General features: G+C 46.4%; 1 protein-coding gene and 2 long non-coding RNA genes across 4 annotated transcripts; 1 reads left to right on the top strand and 2 right to left on the bottom strand.

The window, feature by feature from the left end:
* Nucleotides 1-400: 400 nt before the first annotated feature.
* Nucleotides 401-6,681, top strand: FKBPL (FKBP prolyl isomerase like). 2 transcript variants are annotated; one of them, XM_081853831.1, is made up of 3 exons: nt 401-810; nt 5,244-5,333; nt 5,474-6,681. In XM_081853831.1, the coding sequence occupies exon 3, from the start codon at nt 5,582-5,584 to the stop codon at nt 6,533-6,535; it is 954 nt and encodes a 317-aa protein (XP_081709957.1). In that variant the 5' UTR covers nt 401-810; nt 5,244-5,333; nt 5,474-5,581; the 3' UTR covers nt 6,536-6,681. The 2 variants fall into 2 exon arrangements, with proteins under 2 accessions (XP_081709957.1, XP_081709956.1); XM_081853830.1 differs by lacking the exon at nt 401-810 and adding an exon at nt 4,362-4,487.
* Nucleotides 806-3,388, bottom strand: LOC309337330. The gene is made up of 3 exons (XR_014154162.1): nt 3,273-3,388; nt 2,722-2,817; nt 806-1,074 (listed from the first exon to the last, which is right to left on the bottom strand). It is a non-coding gene; the product is annotated as an uncharacterized lncRNA (long non-coding RNA).
* Nucleotides 6,682-8,587: 1,906 nt separating the features above from the next.
* On the bottom strand, nt 8,588-11,182 carry LOC309337377. The gene is made up of 3 exons (XR_014154229.1): nt 11,080-11,182; nt 10,737-10,846; nt 8,588-10,361 (listed from the first exon to the last, which is right to left on the bottom strand). It is a non-coding gene; the product is annotated as an uncharacterized lncRNA (long non-coding RNA).
* Nucleotides 11,183-12,060: the final 878 nt, after the last annotated feature.

Here is a 12,060-nt window from a genome sequence, read left to right as displayed (position 1 = left end):
GCTTTGTGAAATGCAGACTACAGTGGTACCTCGGGTTAAGTACTTAATTTGTTCCGGAGGTTCGTTCTTAACCTGAAGCACCACTTTAGCTAATGGGGGCCGCCTGCTGCTGCCGCGCTGCCGGAACACGATTTCTGTTCTCATCCTGAAGCAAAGTTCTTAACCCGAGGTAATATTTCTGGGTTAGCAGAGTCTGTAACCTGAAGCGTATGTAACCCGAGGTACCACTGTACAGTCCCCAAGATTACTTGGGGGAAGCGATGTGCTTTAAGTGTATGGGGGGGGGTGTATGCAGCAAGCCTTACAAGGAACAGTTGAAAGAGCTGATTATGTTTAGTCTGGATAAGAAAATATTAAAAGGAGGCATGAGAGCAGCCCTCAAGTATCTGAAGGACTGTGGAGTGGAACGGTTCACTGTTGCGCCAAAGGGCAGGACTAGACCCAATGCGGTGGAAACAGTGGGGAAGCAGATTTTGGCTAAGGGTTAGGTGATGCTTCCGAACATCATGAACGATTTGACAGCAGAATGGACTGCACCAGAAAGATATATGGCTTCTGTGGAAGGATAGCCAAAGAGGAAAAATACTGTTCTTTTCACCTTTGCGTGTGTGTGCACACCAATATGTTCTTTATTGGGTTTCTATTTTCCTTTCATCATCTCATTTCCTGCCCCAATCTGCGAGTATGAGGCTGCCAAAAAAAAAATATTCCCAATAGAGAAAAACATTGTGGATCCCATTCTATTTCATAACCATCTCCTGCAAAACATACCGACCGACTCCCAAATTATGCTTCTTACAACGAGTTGGTGTATTAGAGCACGCAAAGTGCTTCTTTTATTTAAGCAGATTTAGAACGGTGAGGTGGAGGGGAGGCTAAAGGAAGCTCAGGTCCGTTCGATTCCTGCGTGCACAGGAGTTGTCAAACGGACCGTCATTCTCCTCCTGCCATCCCTCATTTTATTTCATCAAGAATGTGGCTTATGGATCCCAACTTCTGTCGTGGTAGTAGGGGGGGTTGCCCCTTGGCTGATAGGGGAGCTAGTAGATGGCGGCATTGTGCTTTTTTGCTTGCCTATAAGAAAAAAACAACAATAAGATATGTGGATGCTGCCCAGGCTGTCAAGAATGCTGATATTAATGCCTGCTCTTGACCGTTAGCAAAGGCTGATCCAGAACTACTAACCTGGTTCCCTCCAAACGTTTTGCACTACCAGCTCTCTTCAGCCCCAGACAGTGGTCAGGAATGATGGGAGTTGTAGTCCAACAACTTCTGGAGAGCCACAGGCTTCTCATCCCTGATCTACTTGATCTTTGGCAATGCCAGGAGAATGATACCAAGGTACCTGGAGATGGACAGCGCTATCGTCCAACACCACGCTGCCTCTCCCTATCCTCCAACGTTTGTGCCCATATCCCTGCCCAAATCACTGAGAACTTCAGAGGAGTTGCTGCTGGTGGCCCCCCATGGCTCAGATGTGTGGCTCATTTCCACCAGAAGCGCTGCACTAAGTATTACAGGTGAGACTCGAAAAATTAGAATATCGTGGAAAAGTTCGTTGATTTCAGTAATTCAACTTCAAAGGTGAAACTAATATATGAGATAGACTCATGACATGCAAAGCGAGGTATGTCAAGCCTTTCTTTGTTATCATTGTGATGATCATGGCGTACAGCTGATGAAAACCCCAAATTAACAATCTCAGAAAATTAGAATATTCAATGAAATCAGCAAAACAAGGATTGCAAATCGAGCAAGATTGGACCTCTGAGAAGTAGAAGCATATCTCACTTTGCATGTCATAAGTCGATCTCATATATTAGTTTCACCTTTTAAGCTGAATTACTGAAATAAATGAACTTTTCCACGATATTCTAATTTTTTGAGTTTCACCTGTATTTGCCCGATTCTGTGGAGCTGCCTCCCAGCTGAGATTATACAGGCCCCCTTCCCATTGAACGCCTGGCAAAGACCTCTTCTTCTTTCAGGTACCCTAGAATCATAGAATAGAATTGTAGAGTTGGAACGGACCATTAAGTTTGTCTAGTCAAATCCCCCTGCAATGGAGAGAGATTTTGCCCAGTGTGGGGCTCAAACCCATGACCTTGAGATTAAGAGTCTCCTTATGCACTACCGACTGAGCTGTCCCAGGACTGAAAAAGACCTTTCTCCTACAGCTGACATTTTCTGTTTTGATGATCAGTTGTAACTATTGTTTTTTTAAAAAATAACTTTTATGCACACTGTTTAGAGACTTCGGTAATTTAAGCCATATTTAAACACCTTTAGTAAATAAGATGAAATCTGCTGCCTGTGGCAACTGCCACACTCGGCCTCATAGTAAGGCATGAAAAGCACTTGCATTCCCCAACCCCAAGCAACACTATGAATATGAAATAAGGTCTTGTCTGGGAAGATTTTGGACAACGAATGAAATAAAAAATTGACAATGCAAAAAGCAACGGGGGGGTGTGGCGGCAGGGGGAAGGAGTCATTGAGAGCAGCAGATGAAGCCACAAGCGTTTTGGGTTTGATTGCAAGGGGGGTGGGGTCCAACTGAGACAATGATTAAGGGATTTACATAAAAGGTTTTGTGATTCTTTTTTTAGGGGATGATTTAAGGAAGGGGCTTAAGCAGAGGCCGCATTTCCTGGAAGGGGGATATTCCAGAAGATTACGGCTGGCAGGGTGAGAGGGTAGGGTGGGGGGGGGGTCACTTACCCAGCGGGCACACCCCATTCTTGCACGCCAACACAGGCTCCCCCAGATCCTCGTTGCGCAGCGATGCTGCTATTCTCCTAGCCACATAGCGGCAAGCTGAATTGGAGAGAGGAAATACTTAGCGATCTGTTATTTCCCTGGAGGAGCTGGACACATCTGTGTGGCTGGTACTGGCTCCTGTTTGTAGGTTTGCAAGAAGTTTTGTGAGGCGAATTATTTGAATTATTGCAAAAATTGGTAAAGAGGAGAATGGCTAGTTAAGATAATTAAAGGCAATATGAATTTAAGAAATGCAGAAGTGATAAGAGGTGCTGATGGAAGTCCAAAAAGATTGTATAAGAAGTGAAGTTTTGTTGTATGTATGCTAATTAATATGTTAAAATGAATATATATATATATATATATATATGTACTAGCTCCTGCCCAGGAATTCAGCCTCTAGTCTAGTGAGCACTGACTTCCTAGCTTTCTGCCTGCACACAATGTGGCCCCCCCTCCCGATTCTAAAGGAACCCAGGAGTCCGGGCTCCCTTTGCAGACCCTATACGTACCCCCAATTATAAGTCAGACCATGCTTCGGGAAGGAGAGTGCCGGTCAGCTTGGAAGTTCTGCTATAGACCCCTTGCATAAACTGGATTATAAAAGGCAGGAAGGAAGGAGGTGGAGTTGAAGAGTAAATAAAGGCATTATGGGAAATGTAGTTTTATTACCTCTACTGCAAGGTTGGGGGTGGGGTAGCTTTGTTGATCCGTTGCAGCAAAGCAACAAAGGCTTTTAAGGGGCTTCGGATTAATTGTTAGGCTCTAAAATGCCACAGGACTTTTCTACCCCATCTCAGAAAACCCATGAGTCCCTTCTTGGGGCTGTAATTTGCTTTTAGTACTGTATTTTTAAATTGCCATAACCTGCCTTGAGACCTTATGGTGAAGGGCAGGTAAGAAATCAAATAACTAATAATAATGTAGCGTATCTTCCATAGTCGTTTATGGAGTTTCCAGGCATCTTCCTGCCCCATGTCTATATTTCTTAGCCTTTTTTCTCGTTTTCTTTTTAAAATGACTTGTGGGGTTTCCCATCAGCATTGAATCCAGTCAAGTACAGAAGGTGACATCACGTTGCAGGAAGTTCCTGTCTTTCTGACTTAACCTGTCCTGGCATTAATGTATATGTACTATATTTTTTAAAAAAAGAAACGAAACAAACCTTTCATGCTGGAAAACAGCAGAATGATACTGTCAGCTTTCCAGGGCAGGTTTAAAACATAGGGCATTTTTCATATCACCTGTATTTCTGACAGAGGGTTCTGGTACAGAGCTTGGGAGTTGTGAGTTCACATCCTTTCCGTGAATATTGTGGCTTTTTTAAAACCTCAGCTTCTCTGGCAGCTGACGGAAAGCTGCATAGACAAGATGTCAAGAGGAAAAGGGGCGGCTTCCTGTAAATTGGAAGGGGAGTCCCCTGTTTCATAACGGCGAGGGTGGCGTAGTCAGGGAGGTCTCCCCTGGCTTCTGTCAAAATAAATAAATTACCCCTGCTTGCCAGCCTGCCTTTTCTCCTAGCATCTCCTGAGGGAAGGTTTCTGCTTACAATGGTTGCTAAGACAGGTGGTTGCTGAGGAAATGACGTTTGGGGAGGGGGGGAGAGGAAGAAGAAGAAGGGGGGAATGTGGAGGGGGACTAGATAACGAGTGTGCGACTGAGGGAGAAGCTGAAGCATATGCCCTGCTCATCCATTCAGTGCTGAGGACCAGTACTGAGCAACTGAGGTAAGGAGAGGAGAGCATGGTTGTTGTTGTTGTTGATGATGATGATGATAAATTTTATGTATATCCCACCCTCCCCAGCCAAAGCTGGGCTCAGAGCGGCTAACAACAGTAAAATGATAAAACATTATAAAATCATTTCATTATAAAATTAATTCCAATCAGATTAATGGCAATGATAAGGAGGGAATAAATAGAAATCGTGAGACATAGGATGAAGCGTGAAATATTGGGGGACTTTCACAGACTAAAAAGATAATTAAGCATTTTGCTGCTCTGTCAGAAAGGTCATTGCAGCATGGATGTGTTTTTGGCGGGAGGAGAGATGGGGTGCTGAATCGTTTGAGAACCTCATTTGTTCTGCTTTATGTGGCGTATTAAATCTGTTTTGTGTTTGGAGCCAGTTTCTGGGGGACAGATGGGTGTATATAATCTTCATAACGAGGGAGAATGAGCTAAAAGTTGGCTGTCAAAGACAAGTCCTGCCCAGTCATTGGTTGACTTGCTGTGACGTCATCAAATGGATGCGGGCATTCTAGTGGCTCGGGAGAAAATGGGAGCCCTAGAAGGTCGACAAACACGGCAGGGCCTTTCTGGCACTGCTAGCGAAAGGCAGTGATCAAGCAGTGCGTGGCATTTAATTTGGACAAATGCCCAAATTTCCCCTTCACGTTTAGAAAAAAATGCTTCTTATAGTCCTAGCTTGCTTGTCCTCACAACGACTCTGTGATTTACGCTGCCGCTGTTCCCATTTTACAGATGAGGAACTGAAGCTGGAAGACTGTTGGCATTGCCCAGAGCCACACAAGGACATCTTGGCTGAGCTGGAATTTGGAGTTGGGTGGAAGGGTAACAACTGTGCGCACTGCCATACCCCACACTGGGTCTCAGAGGCGTCTGGGCTCAGTGTGGGGAGGCAAGGCAAAGGCGGTGCAATTGCCCATTCTTTTCAACGCCATCTTGTGCTTTTTCTTCTTCGCTGTTACTAGGCCGGATTGCCTCCTGGTGAACATCTCCTTAACGCCCTTCGCTTCTCTTGGTGGTGTTTGGGAGCATCGCATCCCCAAAGCTGGCAACGCCTGACCCAAGTTGATTCCATGATGGCAAGTACAGAACCGGTCACTGAGAAGATGCCGGACGGGAAACCCAACCAGGGGTCAGCCGTTGGCCAAGGGAGGAGCCGTGGCGCATCCGTTGGGAGTGGAGGAGAGAAGGGGAGCAGGGCCGCGGCGGAAGGAGAGGACCTGAAAGAGAACCTGCCCCCTCGGGACCCAGCCGGCAGGGACGTCCCTTGGGCCTGCCCGGACGGCACGTTCGTCAAACTGGTCCTGGAAACGGGCACGGGTTTAGATAAACCTAAAGAAGGCTCCCTCTGCCAGGTCTTCCTCGAAGCCGAGCCAGCGTCGCCCTTGAGCTACCCAACCCACTGCTGGGCTGAAGTGGAGCTGGGTGGTGGTGACGCCGAATGGGACGGGGTCGTGGACCGTTGCCTGGAGACGATGCTGGCCGGGGAGCAGGCCGAGGCGAGGTTGGCAGCGGGAGGCACCGTGGCCATCCGGTTAGCGAGCTTCACGGAGGCCAAAGACTCCTGGGAGATGAGCGCCGCCGAGAAGTGGGACTTGGTCCTCAGCAACAAAGAACGGGGCGGGGAGCTGTACCGGGCAGGGGATGTTGCCGCCGCGGCACGGCGCTATGCTAGGGCCTTGCGGTTGCTGGTCGTAGCTGCCCCGCCGCCGGACTACGACCAGATCAAAGCCGAGCTGCATGCCAACCTGGCTGCCTGCCAGCTGAGGCTGCACCAGCCGGCCAATGCCGCCTGCAACTGCACCAAGACCCTGGCCCTGCAGCCGGCCAACACCAAGGCCCTCTTCCGGCGGGGCCTGGCTCACGATGCCATGAACGACCTGGAGGGGGCGGCGCAGGATCTGAAGGGGGTTCTGCAGGTGGAACCGGGGAACCGGGCAGCCCGGAGAGAACTGGAAAGAGTCATGGAGCGGATCAGGGCGCGGGATGCCAAGCTGGCCCGAGCCATGCAGAAAATGTTTGCCTGAATAAAAAGAATAATAATTTATGATTTATACCCCGCCCATCTGGCTGGGTTTCCCCAGCCACTCTGGGCGGCTTCCAACAGAACACTAAAATACAATAACCTATTCAACATTAAAAGCTTCCCTAAACAGGGCTGCCTTCAGATGACTTCTAAAAGTCTGATAGTTGTTTTTCTCTTTGACATCTGGTGGGAGGGCGTTCCACAGGGCGGGTGCCACTACCAAGAAGGCCCTCTGCCTGGTTCCCTGTAACTTGGCTTCTCGTAGCGAGGGAATCACCAGAAGGCCCTCAGTGCTGCTGATATCGATCTTTGTGGTATGTTTTTTTCACCTTGCCCTTTTATAGAGCACGTGTAGCAAATGCAGTACTCTCCATGTATTTCAGACTACAACTCCCATGATTCTCATGTCATTGGCTGGGGCTGATGGGAATTGTAGTCCAAAACTCTCTGAAAGTACCAGGTTTGCTTCCCTTAATGGGTTGTCCTCTGCCCCATTTTTTTTTCCTTCTCTGTGACGTGAATGATGGTTACTCTGAATACCATTTGAAGGAAACCACAAGGGTTTCCTGGGGTTTCCCATAGACATTTGGTTGACCACTGTGGAAGCAGGATGCTGGACTATGTGGGCCATTGCCCTGATGCAGCAGGCTATGCTTCTGTTCTTAAGTCCATTCGAGTGGAGACACAAACCCTTGTGTGGGAGATCAAAGCATAATTTCTGTGCAGCCACACAAAACTGTATACAGATAGAGATCTTGGCACCCAGCATGGAATTTGGCTGGGTGCAGAGACTGCTGCCTTCCTTTTATTTTAAAAATGAGCACGTTTGCAACCCTTATGGATGGAAATGTATGGGCTGGTGAAATCTCAGCAATTAAAAAAAGGGGGGGACCTGTTTAGCGATATCACTGCCCAACGCCACGTACGTTTCTGTTTTCTGCGCTGCTGGGATTACATCAGACACATGATTTTACTAGAAATATTGCCTAGAAGTCAACACCTTCACAATATTACCCCTCATCTCATACAGAGCTTTCATTTTTTTAAAAAAAGAAAAATGTAATGACAAGTTTCTAGACCTTATGACTGCAAAACCACTTAGTGTGAAAACACATGGACTTGGTACAATCTTGGAGGGAAGACTGGGAAGAGGGTTTCAACTTGCATAGGGCTTCAATATTTGGTGGTGTTTTTGAATCATCCCATAGTTGCAGAGCTGAATAACTAGTGCTTCTTTCTTTCAGGGGACAGCGCATACAGACTGGCCCTACAGACCATCTCTCCCTTATCCTCATGCTCTTTAGCACAGCCTCCTCTTTCCCTAAAATCCTTCGAAAAGCAAAATTCTGGAAGCAAACTGTACAAACATACCAGCGGCTTGTAAACTGCCATAATTCCCTCCCCTGTGTGGTAGATTATTTGGGATGTGGGGTGGGGAGAAGGGGTGTTTCAAGCAATCCCAAGCCAAAACCTTGGCACAACCCTGAAATGATTTTGCGTTGCTGGTGGGAGCTGAGTGATGGGTTCCAGTTGGGCGTAGCGATGTAGCCAAGAGAAGCTGCTCAGAAAACCCGCAGTTCTCCCTTGCTGTTACCATATCTTCCCATTTGCAGCCAACATCCCTTTGCCGTGGGCTGTCTCACACGCTGCTTTGAATCCATACGTACCCCTCTTGCTGTTCCTAAGCAACCGTCTCCTGAGAAACAGCAGAGCTTGGGAAGTCCGTATCAGCGGATGGTAAACCGAGGGGAAATAATGGGGAGAGGAGGGGGGGCGGGAACACTGGGTTTTGAAAGAGAGAGAGGAGGTGAGGTGAATGGCGGGGGAGAGGAAATTCTGAATTTTCTGGCATAGCTTGTACACCATCTGCAAAGACACCGAGAGGAGCTGAGGCCAGGCATGACCCAGGAGGAATAGATGGGCCAGGTTGTGACAAGGGGGGACTTGGCATCTATCCCCATTGTCGAGAAAAAGGCAAGGGGTCCCACGCAGAGCAAATTGGGGTGCTGGTGCTAGTAGCTAATGCTGTTTAAAAATACAGCCAGGTAGGATGTTGAGAATCAATCAAATGTCTTTATTAAGTAATATATATATATAGAGAGAGAGAGAGATTCTGTAACCAGTCACTTGCAAACAGAGAGATAATAAATAACGGAGTCCAACATCCAATAAAATAAAAGTGGGTTTGCGGGGAATGAATTGGGAGCTCATGTGACGGAATATGGGGTTTGGTGGAGTCTGGGGCGGGGCGGGCGGCCTGGAAATGAGAAGCCAATATCCAGATTTAATTATGCCCTGCAGCGCCTGAGCCATTCAACATATGCTCACACTTCTGTGCCCATGTCTAGCCTCATATATGCTAAATTTTTCTCAATGCCCCTTGGAGCCAATCTACTTGTCATACTGAATGAAGTGGTACGATACCATGTTTTAAAACACCCCACCCTTCCCTGCATTTAGTAAGCTAGCCCATCAGCGCGAAAGGTTTAGCATAGTTCTCCCTCTGCTGTGCTAGTGTACTCCATTCAGGGAACTCCGAAAAATCCCATCCAGGACCAGCAGATTATAGTCCAGAATTCTGCCTTTTTTTAGCACAATATGCTGACTGTCTCTAAGGTTGGCTCTGTACACAACGAAGAGACAGAATGAACTGTCCCGTTTCAGATCGTAGCTGGGGAATGCCCTATTTGAAAGTCTGCTTATAAACAAACAAACCTCATTGTAAATAAAACAGTAGTTCCCCGACCTCGCCACTACTACCACCACTCTCTGCAGACCACTGGAAAATTGCTGACTTGATTATTTTTCTTCCCACACTAGATACTGTATGATTTCTAGGGAAGGTTGGGTTTTGTTTTGTTTTGTTTTGTTTTGCTGCTTCTATTTCTTATATATTGTATTTTATTTTGTTGTGTAGAATTCAAACTGCAATACAGTAAGCTGTAAGAAAGAAAAGCAGTGATTAAAACGCAAATTAAAAAGCAACATGGCTTTTTAATATGATCTCCCGACCACAAGCACAAGACCACAGACATACTGCAGACCCCGTAAATGAAGCTTGTGGACCACTGGTTGTCTGTGGGTCATAGTTTGGGAAGTCCTGTCTATCAGGAAGCCCCGATAGAAACCTGTCTTCCATAAGAAGGGTCTCGTCCATCTCTTCTCCTGTTGTTTGTTACATTTTCTATTTTAAAAATCCCGCCCTTCCTTCAAAGAGCTAAGGAGAGAATACATGGTCCCTCTGTTTAATCCTCACCACGACCCTGTGAAGTAGGTCAGGCCGCGAGACGGTCATGCAGGAAGCTTTGTAGCCAAGTCAAATACTCATATATGTTAACTACTCTTAGTCTTATTACTGATACTTATAAGCTGCTCTGGGGCTTGGGAGTCATTTTTGGTTGAAGAACAGGATTAAAAAAGATAAATACGCTTCACCACTACATCACATGGGCTCTATTTACAAAGTGTCCTTAAGGTAGGGGATCAGTTTGGTGTTCTGTTTTTTTAAAAAAAGGAAAATGCAGTCCCTGCAGCTGCAGTCTGAAGTGCTTGCAAACTGTAGACTAGGCCACACCGGGTTACTTCGTACAAGTCAAAATGCCTTTCTTGCAGTCTTGCCCTGGCTTCTGCCTGCACACTGGAAATACCACTGTCACACCCTGTTTTTTGAGGTTCTGCTGCTGGTTCCCCATATTTTGCCCTTTCTCTTTCTCCACCTATTTCTTTCTGCTTTTTAACAAATAAAAAATAACTAAAAGTGGTTGTGGTATGTTTTTCATATGGCAGCCAAGGAATGGCCTTGCTCTCCAAATGAAAGTTTTAAATGACTATTACCTCTATAGGGGACGCGGGTGGCGCTGTGGGTTAAACCACAGAGCCTAGGACTTGCCGATCACAAGGTCGGTGGTTCAAATCCCCGCGACGGGGTGAGCTCCCGTTGCTCGGTCCCTGCTCCTGCCAACCTAGCAGTTTGAAAGCACGTCAAAGTGCAAGTAGATAAATAGGTACCGCTCTGGCAGGAAGGTAAACGGCATTTCCGTGTGCTGCTCTGCTTCGCCAGAAGCGGCTTAATCATGCTGGCCACATGACCCAGAAACTGTACACCGGCTCCTTCGGCCAGTAAAGCGAGATGAGCGCCACAACCCCAGAGTCTGCCACGACTGGACCTAACAGTCAGGGATCCCTTTACGTTTACCTATTACCTCTATAAACCCAGCTTGTAAGGCAAGCAATGTGGATAAGAGATGGCTATATTTTAATCTACCCCCAAGGATTGAGAAGAGAGTGGGAAGGAATCCGAATACAGTGGTACCTCTTGTTAAGTACTTAATTCGTTCTGGAGGTCTGTACTTAACCTGAAACTGTTCTTAACATGAAGCACCACTTTAGCGAATGGGGCCTCCCGCTGCCGCTGCACAATTTCTGTTCTCATCCTGAAGCAAAGTTCTTAACCTGAAGCACTATTTCTGGGTTAGCGGAGTCTGTAACCTGAAGCGTATGTAACCTGAGGCGTATGTAACCCGAGGTACCACTGTAACTGGCTACATACAAGGCTTTGTGTGGTAGCTCAGTCAGTAGAGCGGGAGACTCTTCATCACAAGGCTGTGGGTTTGAGCCCTAAATTGGGTGCACTGCAGGGGGTTGGACTAGATTTATGCTTGTGGGTCCCTTACAAGTCTACAATTCTATGATTCTTCTTTATATAAACATCAGGGCTGTGTGATATATCAGTATATCATCCAAAACCAGTTTGAAGTCCATAACTGCCCTGAGACCTCCGGGTACAGGGTGGTATATAAATTCAGCAAATAAATAATATCGTAATATTGGTTCCATAATCTGGCAATATATTGTGAATCAAGATGTGTGTGTTAAGGTCTGGCTTTCAACATGGTGATGAATCACCAGGTAAACATTGTGATATACTGATATATCATGATGTCTGAAATAATGATGTAACTATGTAGAGGTGAACGGGGTAATGTCCTGGCAACTGCTACTGCTTAGGGGTCTAAAACCGATAAATTTCACAATGTTGAAAACCAGGTATCGCCCAGCTCTAATAGCCATCACTCCCCCTGCCACCACATGGGAGAAGAGATTTCTTTCTCCTACTCTCAATTTTTTTCCCCGTACGTTCTTTAGCGATGGGAATTTTTTTAAAAGAAGAGCCATATGAAATGGAGAGGTATTTTAAAAAGAGATGCTTTTAAGCAATATAGGGCATTCTTTAAAGAAACCTTGAGAAGGACTGGGCAGCTAGGAGCAGATGCGCAAATGATATGGTGAAGGGAAGGCTATGGCTTCCTAACTGCACATGAATATTTTTGACCGCAATCTTGAATAATGCTTTGGGACTCAACCTATTTTAGAAGGGGTTCCTATCTAAAACAGAGAGCTAAAAGACAACAGAGCAAGGCTGTATTATTTAGTGCAGAGAGGAAGGATGGATTTGGATGGGAAACCAAATAAAAGGGAGGTAAGAGGTTCAAACTGCCCCCAATATTCGGTCACTCCACCTCCTCC

This window comes from Podarcis erhardii (assembly GCF_964252035.2).
Source record: "Podarcis erhardii genome assembly, chromosome: 2".
Classification (NCBI taxonomy): domain Eukaryota; kingdom Metazoa; phylum Chordata; class Lepidosauria; order Squamata; family Lacertidae; genus Podarcis; species Podarcis erhardii.
This window is presented reverse-complemented; position numbering and strand designations above follow the sequence as displayed.